The sequence below is a fragment of the Pseudophryne corroboree genome, chromosome 2 (genome assembly GCF_028390025.1).
Source record: "Pseudophryne corroboree isolate aPseCor3 chromosome 2, aPseCor3.hap2, whole genome shotgun sequence".
In the NCBI taxonomy this organism is placed as follows: domain Eukaryota; kingdom Metazoa; phylum Chordata; class Amphibia; order Anura; family Myobatrachidae; genus Pseudophryne; species Pseudophryne corroboree.
In genome coordinates, this window is record NC_086445.1 from 448,672,308 (window position 1) to 448,691,495 (window position 19,188).

The 19,188-nt window shown below is 47.1% G+C and overlaps 1 protein-coding gene across 2 annotated transcripts in view; it reads right to left on the bottom strand.

The window, feature by feature from the left end:
* Positions 1-19,188, bottom strand: part of ANKFY1 (ankyrin repeat and FYVE domain containing 1) — a 249,891-nt gene that overhangs the window by 81,530 nt on the left and 149,173 nt on the right. For both annotated transcript variants that reach the window (XM_063953705.1, XM_063953704.1), the window contains exons 10-14: positions 16,591-16,790; positions 7,581-7,678; positions 7,175-7,400; positions 6,958-7,056; positions 224-377 (exon numbers count right to left, since the gene is read on the bottom strand). In XM_063953705.1, coding sequence (XP_063809775.1) covers positions 224-377; positions 6,958-7,056; positions 7,175-7,400; positions 7,581-7,678; positions 16,591-16,790 — 777 coding nt within the window. The remainder of the gene's footprint in view (positions 1-223; positions 378-6,957; positions 7,057-7,174; positions 7,401-7,580; positions 7,679-16,590; positions 16,791-19,188) is intronic.

The following is a 19,188-nucleotide window of genomic DNA, read 5'->3' on the forward strand; positions in this document are numbered from 1 at the left end:
TGTCAGGAGGATGAGAAAGTGGAGAAAGATAAAATATGTGAGGTTGTGTGTGGACTGAGCATAGACGATGTAATTAGATAGGAGACATTGAAGGTTACGGGGGTGGGCCCGGAATGGTTATGATCACTAAATCTGGTCCTTTTGCCCAGGTAGCCTTTTACATCAAATGCACAAAGCCATATGCTAACTGATGTAGTTGATATATTGCAGACAGGACTCATACCTGATATTTATGTCGGCTTGGTGTTCCAGCAGGAAGAGGGCACTCTTACTGTCTTGTCTTCGGATTGCCATATGCAGCAGGGTCTGCCCATCTGACATAGTGTCATTGATGGATGCTCCTGACCCAAGAAGTTGTGCAGCAATGGTGTGCATGCCTAGAAATAAAGACGTGTACTGCAAATGTCATCGTTCCATTAAAGAGAATGGAATAGGATCTCTAACAATAGCTCTTATAAGTAATTAACATTACCACATTTATTATTATTATTATCTGTTCCTACTAGATTTTTCCACATTTACAAAGAAGTGCCACACTGGAGAGAATACAAATACTGGAGCATATGATGGCCATATGTTCTTCATTCTCATAATACACGGTCGAGTCACATTATTATGATCACCAGCCATTAGCCAGAGTAGCCGCCATGTGCAGCACAGCCAGCAGCGACTCAATAAGGTGCTGGTAGGTTGGCACAGGTATCTGGAGCATTGTTGACAGCAGTGCATCCCACAACTGCTGGAGTGTGAGTGGCAGAGGAACAAAATGTTCACCTCTCACATCAATGGTACATGGTGCCATCTGTCCAGATACGATACACCTTTACAGCAGCACATGAACAGTTCACAAACTGCGCTGTTTCAGAAATACTACCATCCTGGGCATGACAGCAGATAATCATACCTTTTTGCAACTTGGATAAAATCGCCAATACAGCAACGAGTGATATGTGTGCAGACGGCATATCACACACCTTATATTCCCACCAAGCCAGCGCATGACACGTGACGTACTTCATGGGCTACGCGCTGCCGACGTCAAATGTAGGTGGTGATAATAATAAGATTTTACTTACCGATAAATCTATTTCTCGGAGTCCGTAGTGGATGCTGGGGTTCCTGAAAGGACCATGGGGAATAGCGGCTCCGCAGGAGACAGGGCACAAAAAGTAAAGCTTTTCCAGATCAGGTGGTGTGTACTGGCTCCTCCCCCTATGACCCTCCTCCAGACTCCAGTTAGGTACTGTGCCCGGACGAGCGTACACAATAAGGGAGGATTTTGAATCCCGGGTAAGACTCATACCAGCCACACCAATCACACCGTACAACTTGTGATCTAAACCCAGTTAACAGTATGATAACAGCGGAGCCTCTGAAAGATGGCTTCCTTCAACAATAACCCGAATTAGTTAACAATAACTATGTACAATTATTGCAGATAATCCGCACTTGGGATGGGCGCCCAGCATCCACTACGGACTCCGAGAAATAGATTTATCGGTAAGTAAAATCTTATTTTCTCTATCGTCCTAGTGGATGCTGGGGTTCCTGAAAGGACCATGGGGATTATACCAAAGCTCCCAAACGGGCGGGAGAGTGCGGATGACTCTGCAGCACCGAATGAGAGAACTCCAGGTCCTCCTTAGCCAGAGTATCAAATTTGTAAAATTTTACAAACGTGTTCTCCCCTGACCACGTAGCTGCTCGGCAAAGTTGTAATGCCGAGACCCCTCGGGCAGCCGCCCAAGATGAACCCACCTTCCTTGTGGAGTGGGCCTTTACAGATTTAGGCTGTGGCAGGCCTGCCACAGAATGTGCAAGTTGGATTGTGCTACAGATCCAACGAGCAATCGTCTGCTTAGACGCAGGAGCACCCATCTTGTTGGGTGCATACAATATAAACAACGAGTCAGATTTTCTGACTCCAGCTGTCCTTGCAATATATATTTTTAATGCTCTGACAACGTCCAGTAACTTGGAGTCCTCCAAGTCACTTGTAGCCGCAGGCACTACAATAGGCTGGTTCAGATGAAATGCTGACACCACCTTAGGGAGAAAATGCGGACGAGTCCGCAGTTCTGCCCTGTCCGAATGGAAAATCAGATATGGGCTTTTGTAAGATAAAGCTGCCAGTTCTGACACTCTCCTGGCCGAAGCCAGGGCTAGAAGCATGGTCACTTTCCATGTGAGATATTTCAAATCCACCTTCTTTAGTGGTTCAAACCAATGAGATTTTAGAAAGTCCAAAACCACATTGAGATCCCACGGTGCCACTGGAGGCACCACAGGAGGCTGTATATGTAGCACTCCCTTAACAAAGGTCTGGACTTCAGGGACTGAAGCCAATTCTTTTTGAAAGAAAATCGACAGGGCCGAAATCTGAACCTTAATAGATCCCAATTTGAGACCCATAGACAATCCTGATTGCAGGAAATGTAGGAATCGACCCAGTTGAAATTCCTCCGTCGGAGCACTCCGATCTTCGCACCACGCAACATATTTTCGCCAAATTCGGTGATAATGTTGCACGGTTACTTCCTTCCTTGCTTTAATCAAAGTAGGAATGACTTCTTCCGGCATGCCTTTTTCCTTTAGGATCCGGCGTTCAACCGCCATGCCGTCAAACGCAGCCGCGGTAAGTCTTGAAACAGACAGGGACCCTGCTGAAGCAAGTCCCTCCTTAGAGGTAGAGGCCACGGATCTTCCGTGATCATCTCTTGAAGTTCCGGGTACCAAGTCCTTCTTGGCCAATCCGGAACCACTAGTATCGTCCTTACGCCTCTTTGCCGTATAATTCTCAATACTTTTGGTATGAGAGGCAGAGGAGGAAACACATACACCGACTGGTACACCCAAGGCGTTACCAGCGCGTCCACAGCTATTGCCTGCGGATCTCTTGACCTGGCGCAATACCTGTCCAGTTTTTTGTTGAGGCGAGACGCCATCATGTCCACCATTGGTCTTTCCCAACGGGTTACCAGCAAGTGGAAGACTTCTGGATGAAGTCCCCACTCTCCCGGGTGAAGATCGTGTCTGCTGAGGAAGTCTGCTTCCCAGTTGTCCACTCCCGGGATGAACACTGCTGACAGTGCTATCACATGATTCTCTGCCCAGCGAAGAATCCTTGCAGCTTCTGCCATTGCACTCCTGCTTCTTGTGCCGCCCTGTCTGTTCACATGGGCGACTGCCGTGATGTTGTCCGACTGGATCAACACCGGTTTTCCCTGAAGCAGAGGTTCTGCCTGGCTTAGAGCATTGTATATTGCTCTTAGTTCCAGAATGTTTATGTGAAGAGACGTTTCCAGGCTCGTCCATACTCCCTGGAAGTTTCTTCCTTGTGTGACTGCTCCCCAGCCTCTCAGGCTGGCGTCCGTGGTCACCAGGATCCAATCCTGTATGCCGAATCTGCGGCCCTCCAATAGATGAGCACTCTGCAACCACCACAGAAGAGACACCCTTGTCCTTGGAGACAGGGTTATCCGCAGGTGCATCTGAAGATGCGACCCTGACCATTTGTCCAACAGATCCCTTTGGAAAATTCTTGCGTGGAATCTGCCGAATGGAATTGCTTCGTAAGAAGCCACCATTTTTCCCAGGACTCTTGTGCATTGATGTACAGACACCTTTCCTGGTTTTAGGAGGTTCCTGACAAGCTCGGATAACTCCTTGGCTTTTTCCTCCGGGAGAAAAACCTTTTTCTGAACCGTGTCCAGAATCATCCCTAGGAACAGCAGACGAGTTGTCGGCATTAACTGGGATTTTGGAATATTCAGAATCCACCTGTGCTGTTTTAGCACTTCTTGCGACAGTGCTAATCCCATCTCTAGTTGTTCTCTGGACCTTGCCCTTATTAGGAGATCGTCCAAGTATGGGATAATTAATATGCCTTTTCTTCGAAGAAGAATCATCATCTCGGCCATTACCTTTGTAAAGACCCGAGGTGCCGTGGACAATCCGAACGGCAGCGTCTGAAACTGATAGTGACAGTTTTGTACAACGAACCTGAGGTACCCCTGGTGTGAGGGGTAAATTGGAACGTGGAGATACGCATCCTTGATGTCCAAGGATACCATAAAGTCCCCCTCTTCCAGGTTCGCTATCACTGCTCTGAGTGACTCCATCTTGAACTTGAACTTCTTTATGTACAGGTTCAAGGACTTCAGATTTAGAATAGGCCTTACCGAGCCATCCGGCTTCGGTACCACAAAAAGAGTGGAATAATACCCCTTCCCTTGTTGTAGAAGAGGTACCTTGACTATCACCTGCTGAGAGTACAGCTTGTGAATGGCTTCCAAAACCGTCTCCCTTTCGGAGGGGGACGTTGGTAAAGCAGACTTCAGGAAACGGCGAGGTGGATCTGTCTCTAATTCCAACCTGTACCCCTGAGATATTATCTGCAGGATCCAGGGATCTACCTGCGAGTGAGCCCACTGCGCGCTGTAATTTTTGAGACGACCACCCACCGTCCCCGAGTCCGCTTGAGAAGCCCCAGCGTCATGCTGAGGCTTTTGTAGAAGCCGGGGAAGGCTTCTGTTCCTGGGAAGGAGCTGCCTGTTGCTGTCTCTTCCCTCGACCTCTGCCTCGTGGCAGATATGAATAGCCCTTTGCTCTCTTATTTTTAAAGGAACGAAAGGGCTGCGGTTGAAAAGTCGGTGCCTTTTTCTGTTGGGGAGTGACTTGAGGTAGAAAGGTGGATTTCCCGGCTGTAGCCGTGGCCACCAAATCTGATAGACCGACTCCAAATAACTCCTCCCCTTTATACGGCAAAACTTCCATATGTCGTTTTGAATCCGCATCGCCTGTCCACTGTCGCGTCCATAAAGCTCTTCTGGCCGAAATGGACATAGCACTTACCCGTGATGCCAGTGTGCAGATATCCCTCTGTGCATCACGCATATAAAGAAATGCATCCTTTATTTGTTCTAACGACAGTAAAATATTGTCCCTGTCCAGGGTATCAATATTTTCAATCAGGGACTCTGACCAAACTACCCCAGCACTGCCCATCCAGGCAGTCGCTATAGCTGGTCGTAGTATAACACCTGCATGTGTGTATATACTTTTTTGGATATTTTCCATCCTCCTATCTGATGGATCTTTAAGTGCGGCCGTCTCAGGAGAGGGTAACGCCACTTGTTTAGATAAGCGTGTTAGCGCCTTGTCCACCCTAGGAGGTGTTTCCCAGCGCTCCCTAACCTCTGGCGGGAAAGGGTATAATGCCAATAATTTCTTTGAAATTATCAGCTTTTTATCAGGGGCAACCCACGCTTCATTACACACGTCATTTAATTCTTCTGATTCAGGAAAAACTATAGGTAGTTTTTTCACACCCCACATAATACCCTGTTTAGTGGTACCTGTAGTATCAGCTAAATGTAACGCCTCCTTCATTGCCAAAATCATATAACGTGTGGCCCTACTGGAAAATACGGTTGATTCGTCACCGTCACCACTGGAGTCAGTGCCTGCGTCTGGGTCTGTGTCGACCGACTGAGGCAAAGGGCGTTTCACAGCCCCTGACGGTGTTTGAGTCGCCTGGACAGGCACTAATTGATTGTCCGGCCGTCTCATGTCGTCAAACGACTGCTTTAGCGTGTTGACACTATCCCGTAGTTCCATAAATAAAGGCATCCATTCTGGTGTCGACTCCCTAGGGGGTGACATCCTCATATTTGGCAATTGCTCCGCCTCCACACCAATATCGTCCTCATACATGTCGACACACACGTACCGACACACAGCAGACACACAGGGAATGCTCCTAACGAAGACAGGACCCACTAGCCCTTTGGGGAGACAGAGGGAGAGTTTGCCAGCACACACCAAAAGCGCTATATATAACAGGGATAGCCTTATAATAAGTGCTCCCTTAAAGCTGCTTTATATATATCAAAAATATCGCCATAAATTTGCCCCCCCTCTCTGTTTTACCCTGTTTCTGTAGTGCAGTGCAGGGGAGAGACCTGGGAGCCGTCCTGACCAGCGGAGCTGTGAGAGGAAATGGCGCCGTGTGCTGAGGAGATAGGCCCCGCCCCTTTTCCGGCGGGCTCGTCTCCCGCTATTTAGTGAATCCAGGCAGGGGTTAAATATCTCCATATAGCCTCTGGGGGCTATATGTGAGGTATTTTTAGCCTTTATATAGGTTACATTTGCCTCCCAGGGCGCCCCCCCCCAGCGACTGCGTGTGAAGTGTGCTGAGAGGAAAATGGCGCACAGCTGCAGTGCTGTGCGCTACCTTTAGAAGACTGCAGGAGTCTTCAGCCGCCGATTCTGGACCTCTTCTGACTTCAGCATCTGCAAGGGGGCCGGCGGCGCGGCTCCGGTGACCATCCAGGCTGTACCTGTGATAGTCCCTCTGGAGCTGATGTCCAGTAGCCAAGAAGCCAATCCATCCTGCACGCAGGTGAGTTCACTTCTTCTCCCCTCAGTCCCTCGTTGCAGTGATCCTGTTGCCAGCAGGACTCACTGTAAAATAAAAAACCTAAGCTAAACTTTTTCTAAGCAGCTCTTTAGGAGAGCCACCTAGATTGCACCCTTCTCGGCCGGGCACAAAAATCTAACTGGAGTCTGGAGGAGGGTCATAGGGGGAGGAGCCAGTACACACCACCTGATCTGGAAAAGCTTTACTTTTTGTGCCCTGTCTCCTGCGGAGCCGCTATTCCCCATGGTCCTTTCAGGAACCCCAGCATCCACTAGGACGATAGAGAAAATGTGACTCATCTGTGTAGAATCCTTCATTTATTCTTCCTATTAATTTTCCTCATATACAACCTAACTTACACTGTTCCATTGCTTCTCTATAGCATATACAGTAGCTTCTGTCTTTACACCACATCTATCTTTGCCCTGGGTCTATGCACTATTACAACATACAAAACCATGCAGACAATCTAGCTATGTGAAAGTGTGCAGAAACTTATTCAGCTGTATCATAAGTGCTGGCTTCCCCTTTCTTACCTGTCCACAGAGCTAGCGCTAACACAGTTTGTTCTCTTGAGTCTTTCAAGCTGAAGTCGGGAATGATTTGGAGGTTATTTGTTGCATGTAGAGCATTAGCTGCATGAGAGAAGAAAATAACAGTAAGTAAATACTCTGAAACCATTATAGTTGATAGCAATCTGAGGCGACATGTAACAATGCAGTTTTCTTTGTTACAAGTAGGAGGAGCTCTCACCTTTCTGTTCCAATATGACAGTCACAACATCAGGGTGGTTGTAAGCTATTGCCATGTGCAGTGGTGTTTGTAAATTTGTGCTGGATAATGGGCTGGTTTCTGAAGAACCTTTAGGTGTAGGAAGGACCTCCTGTGTCTGAATGTTTGGGTTAGCCCCTTGCTGCAAAAGTTCTGCTGTAAGGTTGGGAAGTCCGTGTCGGCATGCTGTGTGTAATGGCGTCTCTCCCTAGAATAAGTGTACCATAGAGCTGCATTAATTCAATTTACAGTCACAAAGCATACAGGCCCCCATTTTGAGAATCTAGGATGTATAGGAACCTTAATGAAACAAACGTGCATTGTTCTGAATTGCACTCTGATCAATGTAATGCCGTTTTAGAACCATTGATCTACATAAAGAACTTACCCATTTATTTTTAAGATTGACTTTTGCTCCGTGGGTTGCCAGGAACAGAGAAGCTGCCTCATTCCCTGCGCCTGCAGCTCTTTGTAACAAGCAGTTACCTAGTAAGACAGTAGAAATCTGCATAAGAAAAAAATGTGTGTAAAAATGGCAATAACAAAAAAAATATGATAAAGCCAGTTTTTAAATGTTACAAAGAGTATCAACATTCCTTAATTTAGGCCATATAAGGCAAGACAGAAAGTCCTGTGATCATTTCAATCTTTAAAATAGGATCTTGTAATGGGTACACAACACAAATACTGACTGCTGCATAAGGTCTTAAAAGTTCTAAAACTTTCCAATGAATTAAAGAAAACACTATAAACTAATGGAAAGCAACCAGAAGTGCCCACAAAGCTAACCCACAAATTACAAATAATCACAAGAACACAAAATAAACACAAAGCTGAAAAAGAAAACAACCCCCCGCCCAGTAATACAATCAAAGAAGAAAAACTAAATAAAAAAAATAAAAAATAAATAAACCACCTTAACAGAATGTTTAATAAATTTTTATTATATATATATATATATATATATATATATATAAAATAAGAATTTACTCACCAGTAATTCTATTTCTCGTAGTCCGTAGTGGATGCTGGGAACTCCGTAAGGACCATGGGGAATAGCGGGCTCCGAAGGAGGCTGGGCACTCTAGAAAGAATTATGACTACCTGGTGTGCACTGGCTCCTCCCACTATGACCCTCCTCCAAGCCTCAGTTAGGACACTGTGCCCGGACGAGCTGACATAATAAGGAAGGATTTTGAATCCAGGGTAAGACTCATACCAGCCACACCCATCACACCGTACAACTCGTGATACTATATCCAGTTTTACAGCATGAAAACAACAGAGCCTCTCAACAGATGGCTCAACAATAACCCTTTAGTTAACAATAACTATTTACAAGTATTGCAGACAATCCGCACTTGGGATGGGCGCCCAGCATCCACTACGGACTACGAGAAATAGAATTACCGGTGAGTAAATTCTTATTTTCTCTGACGTCCTAGTGGATGCTGGGAACTCCGTAAGGACCATGGGGATTATACCAAAGCTCCCAAACGGGCGGGAGAGTGCGGGTGACTCTGCAGCACCGAATGAGAGAACTCCAGGTCCTCCTCAGCCAGGGTATCAAATTTGTAAAATTTTGCAAACGTGTTTGCCCCTGACCAAGTAGCAGCTCGGCAAAGTTGTAAAGCCGAGACCCCTCGGGCAGCCGCCCAAGATGAGCCCACCTTCCTTGTGGAATGGGCATTTACAGATTTTGGCTGTGGCAGGCCTGCCACAGAATGTGCAAGCTGAATTGTACTACAAATCCAGCAAGCAATAGTCTGCTTAGAAGCAGGAGCACCCAGCTTGTTGGGTGCATACAGGATAAACAGCGAGTCAGATTTTCTGACTCCAGCCGTCCTGGAAACATATATTTTCAGGGCCCTGACAACGTCTAGCAACTTGGAGTCCTCCAAGTCCCTAGTAGCCGCAGGCACCACAATAGGCTGGTTCAGGTGAAACGCTGACACCACCTTAGGGAGAAACTGGGGACGAGTCCTCAATTCTGCCCTATCCATATGGAAAATCAGATAAGGGCTTTTACATGATAAAGCCGCCAATTCTGACACTCGCCTGGCCGAAGCCAAGGCCAATAACATGACCACTTTCCACGTGAGATATTTCAGATCCACGGTTTTTAGTGGCTCAAACCAATGTGATTTTAAGAAACTCAACACCACGTTGAGATCCCAAGGTGCCACAGGAGGCACAAACGGGGGCTGAATATGCAGCACTCCTTTCACAAACGTCTGAACTTCAGGTACTGAAGCTAGTTCTTTTTGAAAGAAAATCGACAGAGCCGAGATCTGTACTTTAATGGAGCCTAGTTTTAGGCCCATATTCACTCCTGCTTGCAGGAAATGCAGAAATCGACCTAGTTGAAATTCCTCTGTTGGGGCCTTTTCGGCCTCGCACCATGCAACATATTTCCGCCATATGCGGTGATAATGATTTGCCGTAACATCTTTCCTGGCTTTAATAAGCGTAGGAATGACTTCTTCCGGAATACCTTTTTCCTTCAGGATCCGGCGGTCAACCGCCATGCCGTCAAACGCAGCCGCGGTAAGTCTTGGAACAGACAGGGCCCCTGCTGTAGCAGGTCTTGTCTGAGCGGCAGAGGCCACGGGTCCTCTGAGATCATCTCTTGAAGTTCCGGGTACCACGCTCGTCTTGGCCAATCCGGAACCACGAGAATTGTGTTTACTCCTCGCCTTCTTATTATTCTCAATACCTTCGGTATGAGAGGCAGAGGAGGGAACACATAAACCGACTGGTACACCCACGGTGTCACTAGAGCGTCCACAGCTATCGCCTGAGGGTCCCTTGACCTGGCGCAATATCTTTTTAACTTTTTGTTGAGGCGGGACGCCATCATGTCCACCTGTGGTTTTTCCCAACGGTTTACCAGCATCTGGAAGACTTCTGGATGAAGTCCCCACTCTCCCGGGTGGAGGTCGTGTCTGCTGAGGAAGTCTGCTTCCCAGTTGTCCACTCCCGGAATGAACACTGCTGACAGTGCTAGTACATGATTCTCCGCCCATCGGAGAATTCTTGTGGCTTCTGCCATTGCCATCCTGCTTCTTGTGCCGCCCTGTCGATTTACATGGGCGACTGCCGTGATGTTGTCTGACTGGATCAGCACCGGCTGGTGTAGGAGCAGGGATTTTGCTTGACTTAGGGCATTGTAAATGGCCCTTAGTTCCAGAATATTTATGTGAAGGGAAGTCTCCTGACTCGACCATAGTCCTTGGAAGTTTCTTCCCCGTGTGACTGCCCCCCAGCCTCGAAGGCTGGCATCCGTGGTCACCAGGACCCAGTCCTGTATGCCGAACCTGCGGCCCTCTAGAAGATGGGCACTCTGCAGCCACCACAGTAGACACACCCTGGTTCTTGGAGACAGGGTTATTAAGCGATGCATCTGAAGATGCGATCCGGACCATTTGTCCAACAGGTCCCACTGAAAGATTCTGGCATGGAACCTGCCGAAGGGAATTGCTTCGTAAGAAGCTACCATCTTTCCCAGAACCCTCGTGCAGTGATGCACCGATACCTGTTTTGGTTTCAGGAGGTCTCTGACTAGAGATGATAACTCCCTGGCTTTCTCCTCCGGGAGAAATACTTTTTTCTGGACTGTATCCAGAATCATACCCAGGAACAGTAGACGTGTCGTCGGAACCAGCTGTGACTTTGGGATATTTAGAATCCAGCCGTGCTGGTGCAGTACTTCCTGAGATAGTGCTACTCCCACCAACAACTGTTCCTTGGACCTCGCCTTTATTAGGAGATCGTCCAAGTACGGGATAATTAAAACTCCCTTTTTTCGAAGGAGTATCATCATTTCCGCCATAACCTTGGTAAATACCCTCGGTGCCGTGGACAGTCCAAACGGCAGCGTCTGGAATTGGTAATGGCAATCCTGTACCACAAATCTGAGGTACTCCTAGTGAGGATGGTAAATGGGGACATGCAAGTAAGCATCCTTGATGTCCAGGGATACCATGTAATCCCCCTCCTCCAGGCTTGCAATAACCGCCCTGAGCGATTCCATCTTGAACTTGAATTTTTTTATGTATGTGTTCAAGGATTTCAAATTTAGAATGGGTCTCACCGAACCGTCCGGTTTCGGCACCACAAATAGTGTGGAATAGTAACCCCGGCCTTGTTGAAGTAGGGGTACCTTGATTATCACCTGCTGGGAATACAGCTTGTGAATTGCTGCTAGCACCGCCTCCCTGTCCGAGGGAGCAATCGGCAAGGCAGATTTTAGGTACCGGTGGGGTGGAGACGCCTCGAATTCCAGTTTGTACCCTTGAGATACTATTTGAAGGATCCAGGGATCCACCTGTGAGCGAGCCCACTGATCGCTGAAATTCTTGAGGCGGCCCCCCACCGTACCTGGCTCCGCCTGTGGAGCCCCACCGTCATGCGGCGGACTTGGAAGAAGAAGCGGGGGAGCACTTTTGCTCCTGGGAACCAGCTGTTTGTTGCAGCCTTTTTCCCCTACCTCTGCCTCTGGACAGAAAAGACCCGCCTTTTCCACGCTTGTTTTTCTGGGTCCGAAAGGACTGAACCTGATAAAACGGCGCCTTCTTAGGCTGTGAGGGGACATGGGGTAAAAATGCTGACTTCCCAGACGTTGCTGTGGAAACTAGGTCCGAGAGACCATCCCCAAATAATTCCTCACCCTTATAAGGCAAAACTTCCATGTGCCTTTTAGAATCTGCATCTCCTGTCCACTGGCGAGTCCATAAGCCTCTCCTAGCAGAAATGGACAATGCACTTACTTTTTATGCCAGCCGGCAGATTTCCCTCTGTGCATCTCTCATATATAAGACTGAGTCTTTGATATGGTCTATGGTTAACAGGATCGTGTCTCTGTCTAGTGTGTCAATATTCTCTGACAGTTTATCTGACCACGCAGCGGCAGCACTGCACATCCATGCTGACGCAATAGCTGGCCTAAGTATAATGCCTGAGTGTGTGTATACAGACTTCAGGATCGCCTCCTGCTTTCTATCAGCAGGTTCCTTGAGGGCGGCCGTATCCGGAGACGGTAGTGCCACCTTTTTAGACAAACGTGTGAGCGCTTTATCCACCCTAGGGGGTGTTTCCCAACGTGACCTATCCTCTGGCGGGAAAGGGAACGCCATTAGTACCTTCTTAGGAATTACCAATTTTTTATCAGGGAAAAGCCACGCTTCTTCACACACTTCATTTAATTCATCTGATGGGGGAAAAACTACGGGTAGTTTTTTCTCCCCAAACATAATACCCTTTTTAGTGGTACCTGTATTTATATCAGAAATGTGTAACACCTCTTTCATTGCCTCAATCATGCAGTGAATGGCCTTAGTGGGCATCAGGTTAGACTCATCTTCATCGACACTGGTGTCAGTATCAGTGTCGACATCTGCGTCTGCGGTCTGATGTAGCGGGCGTTTCAGAGCCCCTGATGACCTTTGAGACGCCTGGACAGGCACAAGCTGAGAAGTCGGCTGTCCCACATTTGGCATGTTGTCAAATTTCTTATGTAAAGAGTCTATACGTGCACTCATTTCTTTCCATAAGCACATCCACTCAGGTGTCTGCCCCGCAGGGGGTGACATCCCTCCTAAAGGCATCTGCTCCGTCTCCACCTCATTATCCTCATCAAACATGTCGACACAGCCGTACCGACACACCGCACACACACAGGGAATGCTCTAACAGAGGACAGGACCCACAAAAGCCCTTTGGGGGGACAGAGTGAGAGTATGCCAGCACACACCAGAGCGCTATATAATGCAGGGACTTAACTGAGTTATGTCCCCTATAGCTGCTTTTTCTATATAACTGTATATTGCGCCTAAATTTAGTGCCCCCCCTCTCTTTTTTACCCTTTTCTGTAGTGTAGACTGCAGGGGAGAGCCAGGGAGCTTCCTTCCAGCGAAGCTGTGAGGGAGAAATGGCGCCAGTGTGCTGAAGGAGATAGCTCCGCCCCTTTTCCGCGGCCTATTCTCCCACTTTTTTCTGGATTCTGGCAGGGGTATTTACCACATATATAGCCTCTGGGGCTATATATTGTGGTATTTTTGCCAGCCAAGGTGTATTTATTGCTTTTCAGGGCGCCCCCCCCCAGCGCCCTGCACCCTCAGTGACCGGAGTGTGAAGTGTGTGTGAGGAGCAATGGCGCACAGCTGCAGTGCTGTGCGCTACCTTGGTGAAGACTAATGTCTTCTGCCGCCGCTTTTCCGGACCTCTTCTTGCTTCTGGCTCTGTAAGGGGGACGGCGGCGCGGCTCCGGGACCGAACACCAAGGACTGGGCCTGCGGTCGATCCCTCTGGAGCTAATGGTGTCCAGTAGCCTAAGAAGTCCAAGCTGGCTGCAAGCAGGCAGGTTCGCTTCTTCTCCCCTTAGTCCCTCGCTGCAGTGAGCCTGTTGCCAGCAGGTCTCACTGAAAATAAAAAACCTAATTTCTATACTTTCTCTCTAAAGGCTCAGGAGAGCCCCTAGTGTGCATCCAACCTCGGCCGGGCACAAAATCTAACTGAGGCTTGGAGGAGGGTCATAGTGGGAGGAGCCAGTGCACACCAGGTAGTCATAATTCTTTCTAGAGTGCCCAGCCTCCTTCGGAGCCCGCTATTCCCCATGGTCCTTACGGAGTTCCCAGCATCCACTAGGACGTCAGAGAAATTATATATATATATATATATATATATATATATATATATATATATATATATATATATACACATACATACATATATCTCTCATACAATGCTCAATTCCTAAATTATACATTGGGAATACAATCTACAGAAGGAGGGGATCGCTTTGCATACAGTGCATCCGGAAAGCATTCACAGCACTTCACTTTTTCCACATTTTGTTATGTTACAGCCTTATTCATAAATGGGATAAACTAATTTTTCCCCTCAAAATTCTACACACGTTACTCCATAATGACAACGTGAAAAGTTTTTTTTGTGATTTCTGCAAATTTATTAAAAATAAAAAAATAAAAAATCACATGTACAGTAGTCACAGCCTTTGCTCTGTACTTTGTTGATGCACCTTTTGCAGCAATTACAGCCTCAAGTCTTTTTGAATATGATGCCACAAGCTTGGCACACCTATCTTTGGGCAGTTTCGCCCATTCCTCTTTGCAGCACCTCTCAAGCTCCATCAGGTTGGAAGGGAAGCATCGGTGCACAGATATTTTCAGATCTCTCCAGAGATGTTCAGTTCAGTCGGATTCAAGTCTGGGCTCTAGCTGGGCCACTCAAGGACATTCACAGAGTTGTCCTGAAGCCTCCTTTGATATCTTGGCTGTGTGCTTAGGGTCAGGTTTTCATCCAGGATGTCTCTGTACATTGCTGCATCTATTCCTCCAAACATGACGCCTGGCATTTATGCTAAAGAGTTCAATCTTTGTCTCATCAAACAAGAGAATTTTGTTTCTCATAGTCTGAGAGTCCTTCGGGTGTATTTTAGCAAACTCCAGGTGGGCTGCCATGTGCCTTTTATGAAGGAGTGGCTTCCGTCTGGCCACTTTACCATACAGGCCTGAGTGGTCGATTGTTGCAGAGATGGTTGTCCTTCTGGAAGGTTCTCCTCTCTCCACAGAGGAATGCTGTAGCTCTGACGGAGTGATTATCGGGTTCTTGGTCACCTCCCTGATTAGGGCCCTTCTCGCCAGTTCGCTCAGTTTAGACGGCCGGCCAGCTCTAGGAAGAGTCCTTGTGGTTCCGAACTTCTTCCTAGTAGCAGATCTTGCCACGGGCAAGCAGGACTTACCGTCATGACGTCTCTCCCATAGATCCGAGGAGCAGCGCCGGCGGCCGGAGACGGAGGGCAGCAGTGGTCAGGAAGCAGGAGCGTGGATGGTAAATATATTTAATTATTTTGCTACTGGGGGATCAACTGCTGAGGGCATAACTGACCATGCCCCTTCCCCATGAAGCCATGCCCCTATGTTCTGCCGCACGTCTACGGCGCTCACTGACCCGGTTTTACCTGTTTTTTTTTTTTGGAGAGGGGGGGGGGGGGGGGGTGCCGGGTGCCAAGGAGAACTTCCGCCCTGGGCGCCATAAGGTCTAGAACCGGCCCTGCTTCTTCCATTTACAGATGACGTAGGCCACTGTGTTCATTGGTACCTTCAAAAGCAGCAGATATTTTTCTGCACCCTTCCCTAGATTTGTGCCTCGAGACAATCCTGTCTCGGAGGTCTACAGACAATTCCTTTGACTTAATGCTTGGTTTGTGCTCAGACATGCACTGTCAAGTGTGGGACCTTATATAGACAGGTGTGTGCCTTTCCAAATAATGTCCATTCAACTGAATTTACCACAGGTGGACTCAAACTGAGCTGTAGGAACAAGGATGATCAGTGGAAATAGGATGCACCTGAGCTCAATTTTGAGCTTCATGGCAAAGGCTGTGAATACTTGTGACACGTGATTTCTTATTTTTTTTAATTTTTAATACATTTGCAAAACTCATAAAAAAAAACTTTTTTCACATGGTCATTATGGGGTATTGTGTGTAGAATTTTGAGGGAAAAAATGAATTTATTCCATTTTGGAATAAGCCTGTAACATAACAAAATGTGGAAATAGCGAAGCGCTGTGAATACTTTCCAGATGCACTGTATAGCTATTAAAAAGTTACAGTGCTCTTTTGCAAAAGGAAATGTACTTTTATAGACATGAAACATTCATTGGTGAATTGTTGCATTATGCCTAATGACCATATACCCCTTTTCAGTAAAGTTGATAATCAGGGTAAAATCTTATGGGAATGTGAACCACGAAAGATGTTGATACAGACTTCACAGACCCTGGAGGTGTGAAGTGAAAGGGCCAGGTTGAAATATATAGGTTTAAGCAACCCCGTTTTTCAACCCGGTAATAAAGGAGGGTTTTACACGGATTATTCGTGCACCTGCCCTTAATGACATCCGTGTCAGTGCCGCCCTCACCCCCAACGGCAACCCGACCCGGTATATTGCTGGGTCAGATAGCTAGTCTGAAAGGGGTCTCATGACAGGACGCACCCGGGAAGGATCCATGTACAATTCCTGAGTACAACCAGTTTGTGATGTGAAAGGGGAATAAACTAGAGATTCATACACGATTACATTCAGACACTCTGGCAACAGAAGTAAGAGACATTGGGGGCAAACTACTTATACTACTTAAAATCACTGTTCTAAAAACTAGAATTTGCAACCAGCAACAATAAAAACATGCATCCATTTATGCTATCTCCTATATAACTGCATAATGCATTCTCCTCTGTGCTCACAAGAAAACTGCAAATCAAGGAAGCTTTTCAGAGTTAGCAAAAAAGCCCTTAAATTAAGGATAATTATTAAATTGACTTAATTATATAACGCATAGCTCTATGGTGAATACAAACCTCTTGTGTTTACCTGTGACTGTGTCAGGGGCATCGGTGTTGCTGCCTCGCTTGATAAGTCTTGCTGCAAAGCTATTCTCATCAAATGAGGTTCCGTTCACTACAGGGATGTCATCAAAGGGGTTTACAGATGGGTCAGAGGACACAGTGATGTACTGAACAGCAAGCCACAGAGCTGTGCTTCCCTCGTGATCCTTTAGTTCTAAATCTAATCTAACAGAAAATCCAATGTCAAATCTCACCCATTATCTAAAAACCTTTATATAGTACTGCTGTACACAAAATGAGTGCAATACATTAACATTACGTGTGGTTACTGTATAGTTTCTTGTATTTATCAATTGTGAGCAGCAGTCATAACTTGAATATAAGAGAACATAAGAACACTTAAAAGTACTGGATACATTTAGTCACTGGCTAGCAAACAGTGTGAAAGATATGGCACACAAATTACGCACAAAATGCCATCCTACAACAAAAAAATAAGATTTTACTTACCGATAAATCTATTTCTCATAGTCCGTAGTGGATGCTGGGGACTCCGTCAGGACCATGGGGAATAGCGGCTCCGCAGGAGACAGGGCACAAAAGCAAGCTTTTAGGATCACATGGTGTGTACTGGCTCCTCCCCCTATGACCCTCCTCCAAGCCTCAGTTAGGTACTGTGCCCGGACGAGCGTACACAATAAGGAAGGATCTTGAATCCCGGGTAAGACTCATACCAGCCACACCAATCACACCGTACAACTTGTGATTTGAACCCAGTTAACAGTATGATAACAATGAAGTAGCCTCTAAAAAAGATGGCTCACAACAATAATAACCCGATTTTTTGTAACAATAACTATGTACAAGTAATGCAGACAATCCGCACTTGGGATGGGCGCCCAGCATCCACTACGGACTATGAGAAATAGATTTATCGGTAAGTAAAATCTTATTTTCTCTAACGTCCTAGTGGATGCTGGGGACTCCGTCAGGACCATGGGGATTATACCAAAGCTCCCAAACGGGCGGGAGAGTGCGGATGACTCTGCAGCACCGAATGAGAGAACTCCAGGTCCTCCTCAGCCAGGGTATCAAATTTGTAGAATTTTGCAAATGTGTTTGCCCCTGACCAAGTAGCTGCTCGGCAAAGTTGTAAAGCCGAGACCCCTCGGGCAGCCGCCCAAGATGAGCCCACCTTCCTTGTGGAATGGGCATTTACAGATTTTGGCTGTGGCAGGCCTGCCACAGAATGTGCAAGCTGAATTGTACTACAAATCCAACGAGCAATAGTCTGCTTAGAAGCAGGAGCACCCAGCTTTTTGGGTGCCTACAATATAAACAGCAAGTCAGACTTTCTGACTCCAGCCGTCCTGGAATTATATATATATATTTTCAGGGCCCTGACAACGTCTAGCAACTTGGAGTCCTCCAAGTCCCTAGTAGCCGCAGGCACCACAATAGGTTGTTTCAGGTGAAACGCTGACACCACCTTAGGAAGAAACTGGGGACGAGTCCGCAGTTCTGCCCTGTCAGAATGGAAAATCAAATATGGGCTTTTGTAAGACAAAGCCGCCAATTTTGACAATCGCCTGGCCGAGGCCAGGGCCAACAGCATGGTCACTTTCCATGTGAGATATTTCAAATCCACAGATTTGAGTGGTTCAAACCAATATGATTTGAGGAATCCCAACACTACGTTGAGATCCCACGGTGCCACTGGAGGCACACAAGGGCTGTATATGCAATACTCCCTTGACAAACGTCTGGACTTCAGGAACTGAAGCCAATTCTTTCTGGAAGAAAATCTATAGGGCCGAAACTTGAACCTTAATGGACCCCAATTTGAGGCTCATAGACACTCCTGTTTGCAGGAAGTGCAGAAATCGACCTAGTTGAAATTTTTTCGTGGGGCCTTCCTGGCCTCACCCACGCAACATATTTTTTACCACATGTGGCGATAACGTTGTGCGGTCACCTCCTTCCTGGCTTTGACCAGGGTAGGTATGACCTCTTCCGGAATGCCTTTTCCCTTAGGATCCGGCGTTCAAACCGCCATGCCGTCAAACGCAGTCGCGGTAAGTCTTGGAACAGACAAGGTCCCTGCTGGAGCAGGTCCTTTCTTAAAGGCCGATGCCACGGTTCCTCTTGGAACAGACATGGTACTTGCTGAAAGCAAATCCCTTCTTAGCTCCCGAGGCCATTAGTCCTCTGTGAGCATCTCTTGAAGTTCCGGTTACCAAGTCCCTCTTGGCCAATCCGGAGCCACGAGTATAGTTCTTACTCCTCTATGTCTTATAATTCTCAATACCTTGGTTATGAGAAGCAGAGGAGGGAACACATACACCGACTATTACACCCACGGTGTTACCAGGACGTCCACAGCTATCGCCTGAAGGTCTCGTGACCTGGCGCAATACCTGTCCCATTTTTTGTTCGGGCGGGACGCCATCATGTCCACCTTTGGTCTTTCCCAACGGTTCACAATCATGCGGAAAACTTCCCGATGAAGTTCCCACTCTCCCGGGTGGAGGTCGTGCCTGCTGAGGAAGTCTGCTTCCCAGTCGTCCACTCCCGGAATGAACACTGCTGACAGTGCTATCACATGATTTTCCGCCTAGCGAAA